This window comes from Triturus cristatus, chromosome 4_2 (assembly GCF_964204655.1).
Source record: "Triturus cristatus chromosome 4_2, aTriCri1.1, whole genome shotgun sequence".
In the NCBI taxonomy this organism is placed as follows: domain Eukaryota; kingdom Metazoa; phylum Chordata; class Amphibia; order Caudata; family Salamandridae; genus Triturus; species Triturus cristatus.
Window position 1 is genome coordinate 857,046,189 of NC_140586.1, and position 16,007 is coordinate 857,062,195.

Below are 16,007 nucleotides of genomic sequence, written 5' to 3' on the forward strand. Positions count from 1 at the left end.
GGCACTGGCACCAATAAATAACATCTTGCATCGGAAACCGTGAACTTGATTATTCAGAGTGGAGATTGTTGCAATAAATGCTGGCACTGTATTCAAAAGACGGGCATCTTTATTACATTTCCTTAAAACAGTGTTACCATGCCCTTGAACGTGTGGAACAGGATTAGAGTCCTAAATGAAATTATCTGAAGGCTGTATGTATCCATTATTCATTGATGACTTGTCTCTAAACCAGCAACAGAATTCAAAGATCTCCTGGACCCTGGGCTCACTTTCGCTTTGAAAATTAGAGTGGCTACCATGACTCTATAAACCTGTTGTGTGGTGGATCAGGGTATGCTGAGCACACGCTGCAATGCATATATTGCTAAAGAAGCACCTGCTGTCTATTCTCTCTTAAAGTACACATTTTATGGCCGTCTCATTGCCCGTACGCGGGTTACACAGGCCCTGGCCGTAGTTGGACTTCCAGTGCTCTGCAGTTTCTTGAGGAGCCTCCACCCATCTGCAAGGAGGACTTTCTTTTCTGGTTTGGCATCTGCCTAATTCCGCTGCATGCGTAAATTCATTGGGGGTTTGTTCTGGTTCACGTTTATATGAAATTTTCAATTTGATTATATTGTGGTGGAATCAACCTTTAATTAAAATGCCGTGCAGGCAAAGCCATTTGTGGCTCTAAAAGGATAGGCCAGATGAAGTCTGGGGTGAGCCTAAGGATAAACATAGCATATGTAGGCACATTTGGTTTTAAAATTCCTCCTTCATGGTCAAGCTGGGCCTTCTTAGTCTGCTGGTGGGGGGTTGAGGTCAGCAAAGCCTTAGTTGGATTCCCACAGACAAGAGTGAGATGGAACTTTAGTTGGCTTCATATGTGGGAACAAGTCACCTATAGCTTCCTGCTTGTGGGCCAGGGCCAAGTAACTCATCGATTCACTTACATCTTGGTATGTTTAGGATAAATGCTAAAATGGCTTGCACAGGAGTCATACGAGGTGATGTTGCATGACGACTCGCCTCAGCTAGATCGGCCATCAGCATTTGGTAAAACAGAGCATCACTCTTTGGTGTCTATTGAAGCCCGTGTGTAGACAGTGCCTTATTTGGCTTGTCGTGGCACCAGTCATGATTGCATCCCAGAGTTTACTAATCTAATTAGGTCTCCATTGGTTTTCTTAGAGGGAACCGTTTCAATAAAATCTCAGCTGGTGAGCAACAGCCCGTCACTATGCAGTGAGAGATTTGGCTCATTTACAAAACTGGTGCCTCATGAATCTTTGTTTCTAAATTAAATAGTAGTAATTTGGCTCACAGTTGACTCAGCAGTTAGATTATGCTAATCCCTTTTGTAGCCATCCTGAGAAGCTGATGTGCTGACTGCCCAAGGTTGTGGCATGCTTAAAGTCTCAGGATAGGATCCAGTAGGTAAACAAAACCTTAAAATCCTTTTGGGGGACAAGTGAAACCAAGTTTCCACTGACTGATTGTGGCTCAAAGAGGACTCTTCTTGATTTCCTGTGGGGTAACAGGTGAGAAATAAAGTCTGTCTGCTTCCTTTTGAATTCCAATTGAGTACTGTGTAACATGGCTGCTACAGCCCTTTACATACCCCCACAGAAGGCAGACTACATTTTCATTTGTTTTCAAGTGGGAGAAGAAGCCCATCTAATGTTTCCCTGGTTTTGTTTGGCAGCATAGGTCAGAGGAAACTTTGGTTGATTTGCACACATCCTCTGTTGATGTCAGAACATATGTATATTGTTTTTGATTTTAGGGTACAGGTTAAAGAAAGACACTTGTGTCTTACCATGCCATATGAGTCAACTGAATCCTCCATCCACATGTCCTTATCACATTTATAAGGAATCGGGGTCTATTATATGGTGTGTTTGTGCAACCTCTCGGTGTAATACACTTACCATACTCCCAGTAGGAGCAGTAGGTTTCATTTGTCAAACTTTCAGCTCAACCCTGGGTAGTTGTGGGTCTGAGCAGTAAGGCTTACACAAAGGAACAAGCGTAAAGCATTTAAACAGAAGCAAAACAATTGAAGAAAGAAATCGACAAGACACTCAAGAAATCCAACACCAGTTTATAAAAATAGACTGCATTTTTTTGTATTTTTAGAAACTACAACGAAAAATACCCACCATAGGGTTCCAAAGATATAGAATTTACAAGGTATTGAAAATCAAAGTAGATTACTCAACCGCGAACAAGCATTGGCTAGTTGTATTGCAGTCACTCAGAGTCACTTTAGGCGTCCAACTCCAGTGGAGAGCCTATTAGGGGGACCAGCAAGGTCCTCCGACTCAGTTACCTCTAGAAGTGAAGCAGTCCCCAGGCCGTTCCAGGCACTTGATTTCTATGGAGGTGGTCCTGATGCAAGGGAGGAAGGATGCTGAAGATGCTCAAGGAAACTGTGGATGTAATGCAGTCAACAGAGGTCTTTCTGAGGCTACTCCTCAATCCACAAAGGGGGTGAGGCAGTCCTGGGTACATGGTTGAAATCCCTCAAAGTCCTCTTTGTGCTTGTAGAAGTCCAGTCGCCACTGGGCTACCCATCACCCAGTATCGCTGTTGCCACTGGGCTACCAGTCACCCAGTATCGCTGTTGCGGTCCAATCCTTCCGTGGGCGATAACTGGGCTTCTGGGCGACCAAGCTGCACTCCCATGACACTTGGGGCTCAGCGTACTCTGGTGCAACTTTGAGTGTTGGGTCCTGGTCTTTGATGCTGCATGACCGCTGTTGGCGGCGATCTGAAGATTCTGGGCTACCAACTTGCCCCAGCAGGCTTCTGAGCTGTTGTTGCCTTGTGCTGTAAACAGGAGGTTGGCCAACCGACCCTGGAGTCTCTTTGCATTTTTCTCAACTCTGGAGGCAATTCCTCCTTGCAGGACACAGCAGGCAAAGTCCCTCTCCTGTGCAAGCCACCAGGTTCAGCAGTGGCTGTCCACGCCGGTACAGCCTCTCTTTGCTCATTCCATGGTGCAGCAGGGCAGTCCTTCTTCCAGTCCAGACGTGATCTGAGTTCTGGGTGCCCTGTTTACATTCAGAAAGTGGCCTCAGGGTAGACGCGGTCAGTAGCCAATGGGCTACTAGGTTAGCTCCATCCATATGACCACTTCCTGAGAAGTGTGGCATCTATCTCAAGATGCACCATGCTTCCCACTCCCAACGCGGCAGAACCCTAACTGGATGCCCAGAGCTCCCTAGCTCAATTCAAAGGTGTGGCTACTAAAGGGGCCACACACCCCTGAAAAAATGGTTTGACAGTAGGTTTCCCCTTTGCTTCCCTGGGGCCATCTAGTCTGCCTAAACAATAGGGCAGCCCCTCTCCCAAGTGTTCCCCCATTTGCTTTTCAAAGGCAGCTTCAGCTTTTGAAGAACACCTTTTGGGTCAACACTTCTGTGTCTTCTTGCAGGAGGGAGCTACATCTTCTTTCCAGTGCAAGCTCCTATTTTCCTCTTTTCTGGGAGTCGTTAGCACGTCTCCCTAGGAGGGCAGTAAGCTGCCTTGGGTTCAAGCTCCTTGTGTAACCTTTAAGGGCACAGGAGATTGAAGGCAAAAAAGTGGCATCTTTGTAAAAGTTGCACGCTGGAACTTGTCACATTAATTTCGAGTCTTTTCACAGTAAAAACAACAGTTTCGCATTTGTACTGCCAGAACACACAAATTGCATGTTCTGCCCATGAAATACGCTGCACCCCGCCTTTGAGCTCAGTAGGCCTGCATAGAGATGACATACACATGTTCCTGGGGGAGTTTTTGGCTTTGCCACAGCTTTAAATGGCAAAGTCAGACTAGCAATTAGAAACTGCCCTTCCAGTCTGCAATGATGGACTGGGTAATTCGTTTTACCTTTGTCACAACCAGGGTGGCACAACCAGTGCTGCAATCCCTGGGGAGATTCTCTAGTGGAAAGCTGGGTTTCTTTGAAATTTTGGGGGTTGGTTTCCTGTTGTAACATGGAGTAGAGGAAGCTTCAACTGGCATCCTGCTGGGGGTATGCATGAGAGGGGGGCGTCAGTGGGTTACTGCTGCAGTTTTTTTCCCGCCCGTTTGCGGTATTTTCTGCGTGGTCGCGGCTCGCCAACTTACCCATGCGGTTGCTTGCGGGCGCGGCCATCTTGTTTTCACTTGTCTCGCGGTGCATGATCGCGAGAAAAAATAAGTGATCGCGCGACGAATGACGTTACTGCGGGCGCGAACTGTCGCGAGACAGTGCAAATGGCTACCAACAATCCAACATCTCGTGGAGAACGCGACCGGATCGGGAAAACTTGTCGGCGAACGCGGGGATTCAGGTAAGGCGATCGCGCACACGCGAGAATGTTTTATTTTACAGCGCGAGCAAGCAAAAAATTTCCGGTAAAATGCGGATTGTGGAAATTTTGATATTTTCGCCGCGAAAATGTCAAATTATTGCAATTTCCGCGAGCGGAACAGAATTTTAGCCCAGGCCTCGCTTTAGGGAAAGCCTGCATTGGTTTTCTGTTGTGATAAAAATGTAAGGAAGACTGCGTTTGGTATTTAATAGTGGAAGCCTGCACTGGTTTGCGTTTATGTTTCCGTACAGATATGAGGAAGCCTTTGGTGGATTCCCGCAGGGTTATTCTTCAGAGAAAGCCTGCTTTGGTTTTCTATTGTGGTACAGATACAAATCAAGGAATGTGGCAGCAGGCCTACGCAGGTCGGGAGGCCGCTCTGTGTCTCTCCTGGGGATCTGGTATTCTGAGCCCAGTGATGCCCCACAATACTTAGAATCCCCCAAATGTATTCGCAGGAAGCCTGTATTAATCTTATGGTCTGTTAAAGATAAGCGTGTGCCAGCATTGGTTTTCTATTGTGGCACCGATACAAGGAAGGTTGCATTGATTGTCTGTTATGGTTCAGGAATCAGGAAGTCTGCCTTAATTTTCTGGTGTCGCAGATAAGCGGATACCTGCATTGATTTTCTGTTATGGTACAAATGTCAGGAATCCTGTAGTGGGTTCCTTTTGAGGTATGTCTCACATAAAGCCTACATTAATTTCCTGTGTAGGAGGCCTCTTTTGAGTAGTCAAAATTTCACGCTTCTGTTTGGGATTGGGCCAGATGATACCCACCAGGACTTTCCATTTAGATAGAGGTAATATGGTTTCCTTGTATTGTTCTGGGATAGAGGATGAGAGAAATTTCCATAATGCCCTGGGTTAGGTGCACATCTTTGGAGACATATTTGACAGATCTCCCTTACACCTTCCAGAGGTAATAATAAAACGCTGCGGTTCTCTTCTATATGTCTCCAGCCTGTGCCTGTATTTGGTGCCAAAGGCTTCCTTACTAGGATAGAATGCAGCCTTTTCTATCTTGGGGTGAAAGATTGTGTGATTTTTGCCTGAGTCCAGTCACTTACCATTTCAGATAGAACCTACAAATGTACATCTCGCATTGACATTAAAGATCCTTGTCTTGGGGCCAAGATCGTTCGGGTTTCTTTTGAAGGACTCTTTTCCTTCGCTTGTACAGTAGCCTCCATATCCTAGTCTGCCTCTGGGTGGGCTGGGGACTTCAGTTCCAGAGGCATATGTTGGGACCTGGTACTGAAAGTATTGCCATGTTATTTCTGTATTCCTCAAGCATCATTGATCAATAGTTTATTGTATGATTACTTAAAACCTTTACAATGCCTTCAGAATGCCAACACACGTTAAAATATTGCCGTAAAACCACGGTAGGTGTGAAACATGGGGTGGTCAAAAAATGTCATGTCGAGTCCCAAAGTGCCACTTGCCATGGATCAGGTTAAAAGCAAGAACTTTGAGAAGATAAAAACGATAGATACAGAGTATTTAACTTATGCTCGCAGACAGCCCAATAAAAAAGCCACAACGAGTTAATAAAAAACACATCGGAGGCAAGAGTCCAAATAGTCTAGAAGCAGCATAAGTAACAATGCATCACGGGGAGTTTAAAACACGGCTGGCGAAAAACATTTCAAATGAGCATAACTTTCAAAGTGCGAGGTGGCAAGTTATCAAGACGTATCAAGTGTCTGAAGACAGTGGAGTCTCCAGACAGAGACCAGCCGCATGAGATGCGAAGGTTCTAAAGTGCCACGTGCAGATTCGACAACATATATAAACAGGCATGTTTTTCAAAGTGCAAGGTGCCAAGTTGGCAAGCCATAAGGAATAACCCAGGTCAGTGAAACCATGTACAAGATGCCAGACCTATGGGCCAGCGAAGTTTATAAATTTATGGCTTTTAAAGTGCAAGAGGACAAGTTGTCAATATATATTAAACCTACGGGCTAGCAGCTCTGTGCTCAAGTTTGTATTTGATGCTATCGAAGGAATGTCTCCAGGAGTGGGCAACCGTCTCACAGTAGACTTCCAGCTATTGCAAAAAACTTGCTAGTTCCATCAGGACATCAGATGAAAAGATGTGAACCACTGCCTCTTTGCATGTTCTTACACCATGCTGCAGGAAAGTTGGCCTTAGGTAAACTCGCCTCTGAGGGAGCAATGCTGGGCATCAACATGCTATGTGCGCAACGCATTCTAGAGAATACGAGCACAGCCTGCGCTGCCTGTGTCCTGGTGAGTTAGTCTTCCTGTGTGTCCTGTATTCCTATACCAGTATGAAAGATATTCTTTAGGGCTTGTCTTCCCAAGGCGGCTTTTAAATATGGCTGTCAAGGAGTGGTTTCATGCGATGACTTGTGAGCCCCATTGCTCCCGAGATGTTTCTAATTTTGTTACTATCTTGTTCACTTGATATGAGCTTGCCCTCTTTTTTTTAGGGTCCTCTTCAGGTGCTTTTCGGTTACAACAGGGTCATTTAGACGATCTGTGATTAAATTCAGTGGGACTATTGCGTTGCCAAGAAACCTTGACCAGTCGCTCCTTTTATCCTGGAATATCACAAGCAAGGCACCTTTCATTGAATCAGTCTGCTCTGGCCACTTGATGGTAGTATTTAATAAGGTCTTTCTTACATGGAGTCCATTTTCGCTTATCCAAACACTAAGAAAATCAGTGTGCGTCTAGTAGTTTTGAGGAGACCAAAGATTTTCCTGTAAGCAGCTGTATGGCAGCGCTCTAGTGTTTCTGTGAGCATGCCAGGAAAGGCGACCTGGCCATGACTTATGGTGGGTAGTAATTTCACCTTCATTACTATTTGGATCCCTTCGGCCCTGCGACTCTGGTTAAGGCAAACTTAGATTTTGCTGCTTTTTCTTCCAGGGCCTTTACGTGCAAGAAGGGTTTGCTGGTGTCGGACAGCCAGAAAACGAGGTGATTGCATTTGCGCATCCTACTAATACTTGAAGGGTCAAACTGCCATTCGAGCTGATGTTTCTTGGATCTTTGGCCAAAAACCAGGACTTTTGTTTTTGCAGCATTTGAAGCAGGGAGTTCTTAGTGTTTTAACGAATGTAGTATGCCCAAGGCCCTTCATCCCAATTTGTGTATGATCCAATAGCACCAAGTCATCCGCATACTGAATCATAGGTAATTTGGTATTTTCTGTATTTCCTTTCTGCATCTTTGGGCTCCTAATGTCTCGGACTATGTTCTGTGCAGGGCCCACGCTGATACGCTCACTGACATCTTGTGTTCCACAGCAGGGAACGCGGGGAGGGCTCAGCATGTGTAAGGTCTTTGGATATAATCAACACTGCAAGCTCTGGTTAAGTTTGAAAGGGAACGTTGTTTGGCATTATTTAGCAGAGTTCAGTTCCTTTTTAGTTAACAAAGGGCTGCTTCATGACTCGAGCGTCAAAGTCTGTATGGCGCCCAGACTATTTCCACGCAGGGATTACTTCTGTGTGCGGCAAACGCGTTCTGAAAGAAGAAAGACACAGAAGAGCCATTTGCGTGGAACTGTAACCAATGACGTCCGACCACAGCCAACATCTTTAGATCTGTACTGACAGAGAGGTGAGAATAGATAAAACGACCCTCACTCGGTAAAGGGTTCACTACCAAAATATCCAGTTTTAAACATTGAGGTCCAAAAATAATGTAGACAGAATATTAGTTACCAAAGTATTATGAAGGTAAATGTACACAAGTAGAGATTTGCTACCTTTTTAATCCACATATATGTATATTTAGAATAGGATGTCTTCAAGGTACGTAGATGAGCAGTTAAGAATAGCTAATCTGCATTTACTTATACATATCTACCTTTGAAATATTTTGGTATTTGAGGGTAGGGACTGGGCAAACCAAGAGGAATCATGAAGTCAGACTGGAGAAAAATAGAGGTCCAGACGCAGAACACGCAAATGGAAGTACGATAGGGCAAAGACAACGGAATGAGGTACAACATGTCTGCCATTCTGTGAACAATACAGGACCAACGCTTCTCACCAGAGCTAACCTACTTGTAATGGACAACACCACCACTTGTCAGGAGAGAGGCTGTTACATTCCACAGCAAGCCCAGCCCCTTCACCACAAACTTCTCCCCCACGCTTTAAGTAAAAACCTTGCCATAAAAATCTAAATCTCATTACACAGGTCCCAGTGCCTACTTGCATCAAATCCGCAAGCCGATCCTCTGAAGGACTTTACTGGGAGACCGCCCTTAGACTCATTGTCAGACTGCGGCCTTCAATAAAAGTTGTTTGGAATAGGACGGGGTATGTACCGCATATGCTAAGTACCAGTACCCTCTAGGTGAGGTATTTTCCACGTGTGCTTAGTACCTCCTATTCGAGTTTTCAACATTGATATGAGGCAAAACAAGCAAAATCAATATTTAACGCACTGAATTTTGCATGTTTTTCATTTTTTGGGGGCTTCTCCCCTGATAAATTTACCTGCCAAAATGTATAAATGTCAACTGATTAGGCTATTATAATTATTACACAACTCGTAATTCCGATCCCCATGCAAACTCGTTTGTCGATGAATTGGAATTTAGTCATGAACTTGTGCCTGGGTCTCCCTAATTTGAGCCATTAAACTGACCATCTTAGAAGTTGTTTCCTTTGCCTCTGGAACTGAATGTGTAGCATTTATCATGGATGCTAATTGTAATTTTTGATTAGGTGAACAAGGGAAGGAGGGAGTGATGGAGGAAATACCTCAGTGTTGTGGCACAGCTGCTCAAGGCTCCTGGTTAGTCACCCTACACCACATGAGAATGGTGAACAAAGAGTAGGGTCATGAGAGAAATGGTTAGGCGAGGGTGCCAAACATACGTTCTCCAGTGTGATTGCAACGAGTAGTAAGTCAACTCCTGCATCTAATCTTTACATGGATATGGCACTTGTTATTTAGATTGCGTACATACTCCTGCCACAAACATTTAGTTCAAAGCTTTGGGTTTGGTAATATTTATAAGGGAATTTCCTTATAAGTGTAATATTTTCAAGTAATGGAATGGGAGCAGGCCACACAACGTGAAAACAATTACTTAATGTGTTTGAAATTCGCTTTGCTAAGTATTCAGATTGTGTTTGAGGATATTACAAGAGACCCATTTAAGGAAGGACCAAGAACGTAGGCTTGGTACATTTAAACCCATTATCTACAGTCCAGAAAATGAGGCATGAACCCGACGTCAGATGCAGCTAATAGATGCTATGAGAAGGTCATCAACTCGACTGACGATGCGAAGGTCAATGGCTTATTGCTGTGTTAAAGAAAAGGGAAGGTAGTGGTGGCCTCATAGTCATGGGCTAAATGAGGGAATTAACTCAAATCTTAACAGGTTTTTTTTACTGTAGCAGAAGTCCAACCTATACGTGGTTCACACTCGCACATGTTGCACTAATCCTCAGAGTACGTTATGGTGCGTGTAGTTCAGATCACCCCCGTTTTTGCTGTTACTTCATTGCTAAGTCACATTGAAAATTACCTGACACGTGTTTTACAGTTTGCTATGAACCCGGATGGTATAGGTTGTCACCCAGAGTAAGAGGGATTGTTCCTCTTAGTGAGGTGGGGACACCCAGGACCAGCAGAAGTCAGAGCTTGAGAGCTGCAGTAAACAGGCCATCTGAGTAGGAACTGGGGAGGCTGCCAATCATCATGGAAGCAGGGTTGGACTTACTCATTCAGGTTATACCAATAGCCGCTTGTGAGCTGACCGCGCTCCATGCAGGTTATACCAAAATCAGAATTGTCCCCTTATGCACTGGCCTGCCTCCATGCAAGTTATGCCAAAATCCGGATTAGCCCCTTAATAAACTGGACTGCCTCCATGCGCTGTTCAAAAAAACAAATTGCCTCATACAGGATGGCCTACCTCTATGCATGTTCTACCAAAACCCGAATTGGCCTCTTATTGACAGGCCTTCCTCCATAGTCACTGAAAAAAGCTTCATAATGCAACCAGCGCAGTCCACATCATAGCGCTTTTTTGTGTTAGGAGGGGCAGGACAATACAACTCAACATGGGGGTGGGGGGTGGAGAGACTTTGTCTCTTCTTAACATCCTGTGATTGTGGGCTTTCAGTGACTTTCAGCCATGCTAAATAGCAGATGTGCTGCTAGACAACATTGCTAAAAGGCATACACATTGAGAAGGCCAATAGCTCGGGCATTGCAGAGACCTATTGGCTTTGCCAATGCTTGTTTAAACATCTTTTAATTAAGAAATGCAGTAGCATCCACGGCAAACACATTAATACAACAGTACAATTTCTAGATATTATTAGAAGAATCAACAGTGACAAAGTTTTCCCTTAGCATATTCCCCCACGCTCATTGTCACTTAGGAGCTCATTACGATGTCAGGTGGAATCACTTCTGCCTCACACCGCATCAATCATGGGACAGACCGACCGACCCCCGGTCGGCAGTCCTGACCGCCCCATTAGGATGCGACCGAACACTGTTCGGTCGCATTCCCATATTTTACTGTGGGAGCATGCAGTACGGCCGTAAACCGGCCGTAATGCATTCTCCCATAGTAAAATGTGAGGTGCAATTCATCCCTGCACCCCGTGGCATGCACCTCAAGGTGCCTCCAAAGCAAACACAAGGAGATGATGGACGGAGTGCTGAAACTTATGTTTGCTTTGTTCGCCCTAAGTTGGCAGGGTATGCCCAGACGTGGGTCCCTTGCTCACTTTGCCACTGGATTCAAGCAAGCCTGGCTGATGAGGGCTTTTAGCCCGAAACCGGTCCGGGGATGCTTGTTTCCGAGCCAGGGAAGACATGGCTTGGCAGTTCGGGCTGGACTGTTCCCATGAGGCACAGGGCCAAGACTGATTTGCATACTGCTGTCTGAACTGGAGTGGCGAAGTGAGCTAAAGAACGATGATGGATTCAACCCAGATATGTGACTGGAGGTGAATGTCTGAAACGTTTCAGTGCTCCATCCATCATCTCCTTGTGTTTGCTTTGTTCACTGCCACAAGGTGCAGGGATCAACAGGGGGGCACCATAGGTGCCCCTGCTGGGGCCCCCAAAGACGCTTTCTGGCATGGTTCCATGTCGGACAGACCGGCATGGAAACCATGTCGGAAACAGTCATCGTAATCCTAAGGGCGGAAAGGCCTTGAGGGTTTGAGGGGCCTTGAGGGTTTTATTTCAGGCCACCTCAATCAAAATGAAGTGGTCGGAAAGGAATCAGACCGGCACATTACGAGCAGATCAGAAGGCTCCGTCCATCGGCCGGAGCCTTTCGAGCCGCATCGTAATCCGCCCTCTAGTGTGCCCTAGTAGGTCTTTCATGGTGTCCATATTTTTTCCCCTTTTGGGGCAGCCTTGGCCTTTATATATCTTCTTCTTTGCCAGCATGCACCGGTCCATGCTAATATTCCAATTTATCCATAAAATTATTTCAGGGATAAGGGCCGCACCCCGTAGTCTGACTATGTTTCGTCTCGCTCCGATAAGACCTAACCTGTAGAAAATCTTCTGATTCCTTTGTAGAGTAGTTTCTCCCCAGACGTCTAATATAGCCAATGTGGTGGGGGAAAGGCTGTGAGATCAGTACTATGATTTCACACACCCTTCCAAAAATAGCCTGGGGAATTCATATAGTGTATGTAGAACGTTGCCCCTCTGCCTATATCCATGTAAACAATTATCAGTCTTTACTCTGCCTAGTTTCAATAGGAGAGTGTGAGGTATGCTTTGTGAAATATTGTAAATTGTACCAGCTGGAAACCGGATCGTATAGACACCTCTTTCGAAGCACTTAGAGCCTCCTCCCAGTTTTCTTTCAGGGACTCTAGCGGGTTTGCTGCATTGTTGATCATTTTTCTTTATATTTGGAATTATTGCGCTGTGTGTAAGGGGTTCGATAATACCCCATCCACCAATGCGGTAGCATCTTCCACTATCCTGTCCCTCTGAATAGGTGCTGACAGAGTGTGTCTTAATTGTAGATATTTATATGTTTCGGACTTTGCCAATTCATTGTCCTTCCTGTAGGATCGCCAGCTGTTTAGCTCCTTTGTTTCCCCACAGTCTTCCAGCTTACTGGTTCGTATTGTGCATCATGCTTTAAATCCTTTCAGGTCTCCCACTCGGTCAGTAGTTTGGTCACCCACAACTGCATCTCTTTTGTCAGGAACCCTTCCCAAACAAACCTCCCATCTTAGTTTCACCCTAGTTGTCAGCAAAATATTTTTGCTCTGGCTCCACCACTTTCCTCAAGATCCCTCAATACAAAAAAGAAAGAAGCAGGACCTTTGGGATTTTGGGTCCCAAACTTTGGAATGCCCTACCACTTGATGGTCAACTTTAAATCAAGCCTTTAGGAAAAAAGCTGAAGAAAGACCTCTTCATCTAACTCTGTTCTTTGCATCTCCACCCTATATTCTTCTCCTTCTACCTCATGCTATGACGTGTAGAGAGAACCAGCACCACGATGTCCTTGTATGACCGAGCGCTACATAAATAGTCAAACGAATAGAAATCTGGTTTATCAAACGGGGAGTGGCAACTTGTCTTCAACTTGACATGGTAGAATTATGCCTGGGTGAAAAGGAGCTGTGTCTCAAACTGTAGAAAATGAACGGTATGATGTCTTGAAATACAACCAGGAACAAGCATTAGTAGAAAGACTTTTTACAATATTTGCCAAAATATGTCTCTTCTGAATAGATATTTTAGGAATCGAATCACCTTTGGTATTGATACATCACCTTGCTAGAAAGGACACAGTAACCTTTTAGGTCAGCACAGATGTCCAACCAACCTATTGCTTGCCTAGAGTGGAGCTTGGGCTTTCAAGCACTGGCACTTGTTTTTCTTTGATCCACCTCTTACAGTAATTGGCTGCAGAGCTTGTCAATCATAGTATTTATCTTTCACCTGATGCTACTGGCTGTTGGGGTGTATCCTACCATCTCAAATGCCGTCCTTGCTTTCAGCTGCATAAAGCACTACTTTAAGCATACCCATCTCTGCTCCCTGCTGCTGGCTCCCTCCTGTGCCTCCCACTGTTCCTCATCGTGCTCCTTGTCCCCTGCCCAGTCCCACCCCCAGTCCTCCCACCCGCTCTGTTTTCCCTTCGTTTCTCGTTTCTTCCTGCCCCTTTCATTCTCCCGTTTGTTTCCTGTAACGCTTAGGCAACTACCCTCTCTAGCATCCCTCACCGGACTTTACCAGTGCTTGTTTCCCCCCCTAGCCAGTTATTATATGGCGAGTCTTCTGCTCACCACTTTCCTTCACCCACATTTGTTATGCATGTGCATTGACTGGTCTCACTGTATAGGAATGGATGATGTAGGAATATAATCTGTAAATTGACTTTTGGGTTCAAACCGTGTGCTTGCTCCAGAGCATAAAATCAAACTTCATATGTTTGCCAAAGGTCTGTCTGAGACTGAGGGGTTGGTCTGCTGACCGAGCACCCGAGATTGGATCAAAGGGACAGTGCTGCTCTTTGTAGGCCAGAGTTTGAGAAATATTTTTTGCAGTGTCTCAAGTTGGTGTAATTATAATAAACTAATTTACTACGCACTTTGTTCTTGCGCCATGCAAGTCGACGCAAGTGCTGAAGTGACATTTGCAGAGCCATGCAGATCAGGATTTGCATGTCTTTGCTTCACTTTTCAGCCGCAGAGTAACGCAACGCAGCACCTTGATTTGCCTTGTGTTACCCTGCAATGGGTAGGTGTTACATGGGTGGAGCATGGGTGTTCCCGTGCATTCACAACTGTATTTTGATAGGAACCCGGGTTTGTGCCAAAATGGTGTGCCTCCCTGAGAGGCGTAACAAGGAGAAATATTATTTCACATTCTTATTTCCTCTTTGCATGTGTGCTGCTGAACGCAGCAATGAGGAATACGCCTATAGGGATTTTTTTTGTGCAGGAAGTAATTCCTTCCTGCAAAAACCTTTCTGCACAAAAACAATCCTTCGATGCATATTCCTCTTTGAAGTCTGGAAACATATTCTGGTACAAGCATTAGTAGAAAAACTTTACCAATGTCTTCTAAAATATGTCCCTTCGGAGTAGATACTTCAGAACCTCAGCGTTTTAGTTCTTAATGTGTTGTGGCACATGGGTGCCTGCGTTGGTGCCCTGCAGCCACAAGTTCACCCGCAGGAGGAGAGCGCAGAAGTAAATCCTATGTTAGATATAGGGCATATGCATGAACACATTTTCCCATAGACACAGAATGGGCAAAACCCTTTGATGCATCTGGCCCAGAGTGCATTTTTGCTCTCTCTCGCAGCACAGCAAGTTCCTTTGCTGTGCTGCGTGAAAGAATTGTAATTCTGGCCCTATGTGTTTGAGAAGGGGGCCATCTGCCTTTTTCTTTTCTATTTAAAGTAACATTGCTGCATAAAGTATTGAGTCGGTGTGTTACTTGCACTGGGTTGTTTGTGAGTATATATAGAATCTACCATGATGCAGTGCTGTTTTTTTCCTCATCAGATTTTCACTGAATCCAGTGCTTCTCTCAAGAATGGGAACATTTACTTTAACTAATCCTACCTCTGTTTCCAGAAACCATTGATCAATATACACCTGAGACATCCCTGCTCACTACTCCAGGACCTGCCAGTCCACAAGGACACCTGACTGGCGAGACCACGCAAGATGCAGTTGACTCAGGATCGACCACGCAGCACTCAGTGCCCTCCAGAAGTACTGCCACGGAAGGGTCGACCAGCATCCGAGCAACTACTGCCACCATCTCTATCGCATCAAAGGCTACCACCTCTGTCCCCACCAGTGCTCAGACATCAGTCAACAAGGTGGCGCCCGGTGAAGGGAAGCAGGAGCCCTCCGTGCTAGATGTAGGCGATGATCGCAAAGGTGAGGAGGGTAGAGCATCTTCTATGTTCCACTGTGAGTGGGTAGAGCTTGTGTATGTGGGGGTGAGTGGTAAGAGTCTAGCATTTGCTGTGAGTGGTGTCTGTTCTGGTGAGGGAAGCAGGATAAGTTGTATTGAAGTAGACTAGACAGCAAGGTTTGTAGAAAAGGAAGGACTCCAAGGAATGGCGTGGAAGGGGGGGAATACTAGGGGTGCAGATTTATCCAGACTTAAAGAGTTGGTGCAAAGTTACATGTAAAGTCTGGGGGTGGAAAGTAGCCCTAAGAGTAACGTTAAAGTCAGGGAGCGTCCCATGGGTGGCACCCAAAGCCCATCAGCTGTGGTGGCTGCACTCCCTTGCACTATATTTTGATATCTCTCCACCTAGCTTTCAGTCTGACAGGATTGCCTGAGACCAAATAGTTTCTGAGTGGGAAGCTGGAGCTCAGGGTGTCTCTTGAGTGGGCTGGGTACAACCTGGCGGTGTGATGGATAGGAGAGCGTAGCTCAGGGAGGTCCGGCCCAGCCCAGAGACACTATGAGTGGGACTGGATGGGCGCGCTCATGTTAAGTTTTGCACCGGGTAGAGCCTGTGGTATTTTCTTAGGGGGTAAAGTCAGAGCAGACGGTGGATATAGATTCTTGGGTGTCCACATAGTATGTCCTTATGGTGGGGGTAGGGGGCAACGTATGTTCTGAGGCAGGAAAGGTGGCAGAATATGATTTGAGGGGGTAGGTAGAGCCAAGGTGTGATCTGAGGGGGACAGGCGAATTAAATTCTGA

General features: G+C 45.6%; 1 protein-coding gene across 1 annotated transcript in view; it reads left to right on the forward strand.

The window, feature by feature from the left end:
- The window catches only part of LOC146835260 (uncharacterized), a 233,167-nt gene that overhangs the window by 177,641 nt on the left and 39,519 nt on the right, over nt 1–16,007 (forward strand). Inside the window, exon 3 of the mRNA XM_085602843.1 lies at nt 14,915–15,226. Within this exon, the coding sequence (XP_085458969.1) occupies nt 14,915–15,226 (312 nt within the window). The remainder of the gene's footprint in view (nt 1–14,914; nt 15,227–16,007) is intronic.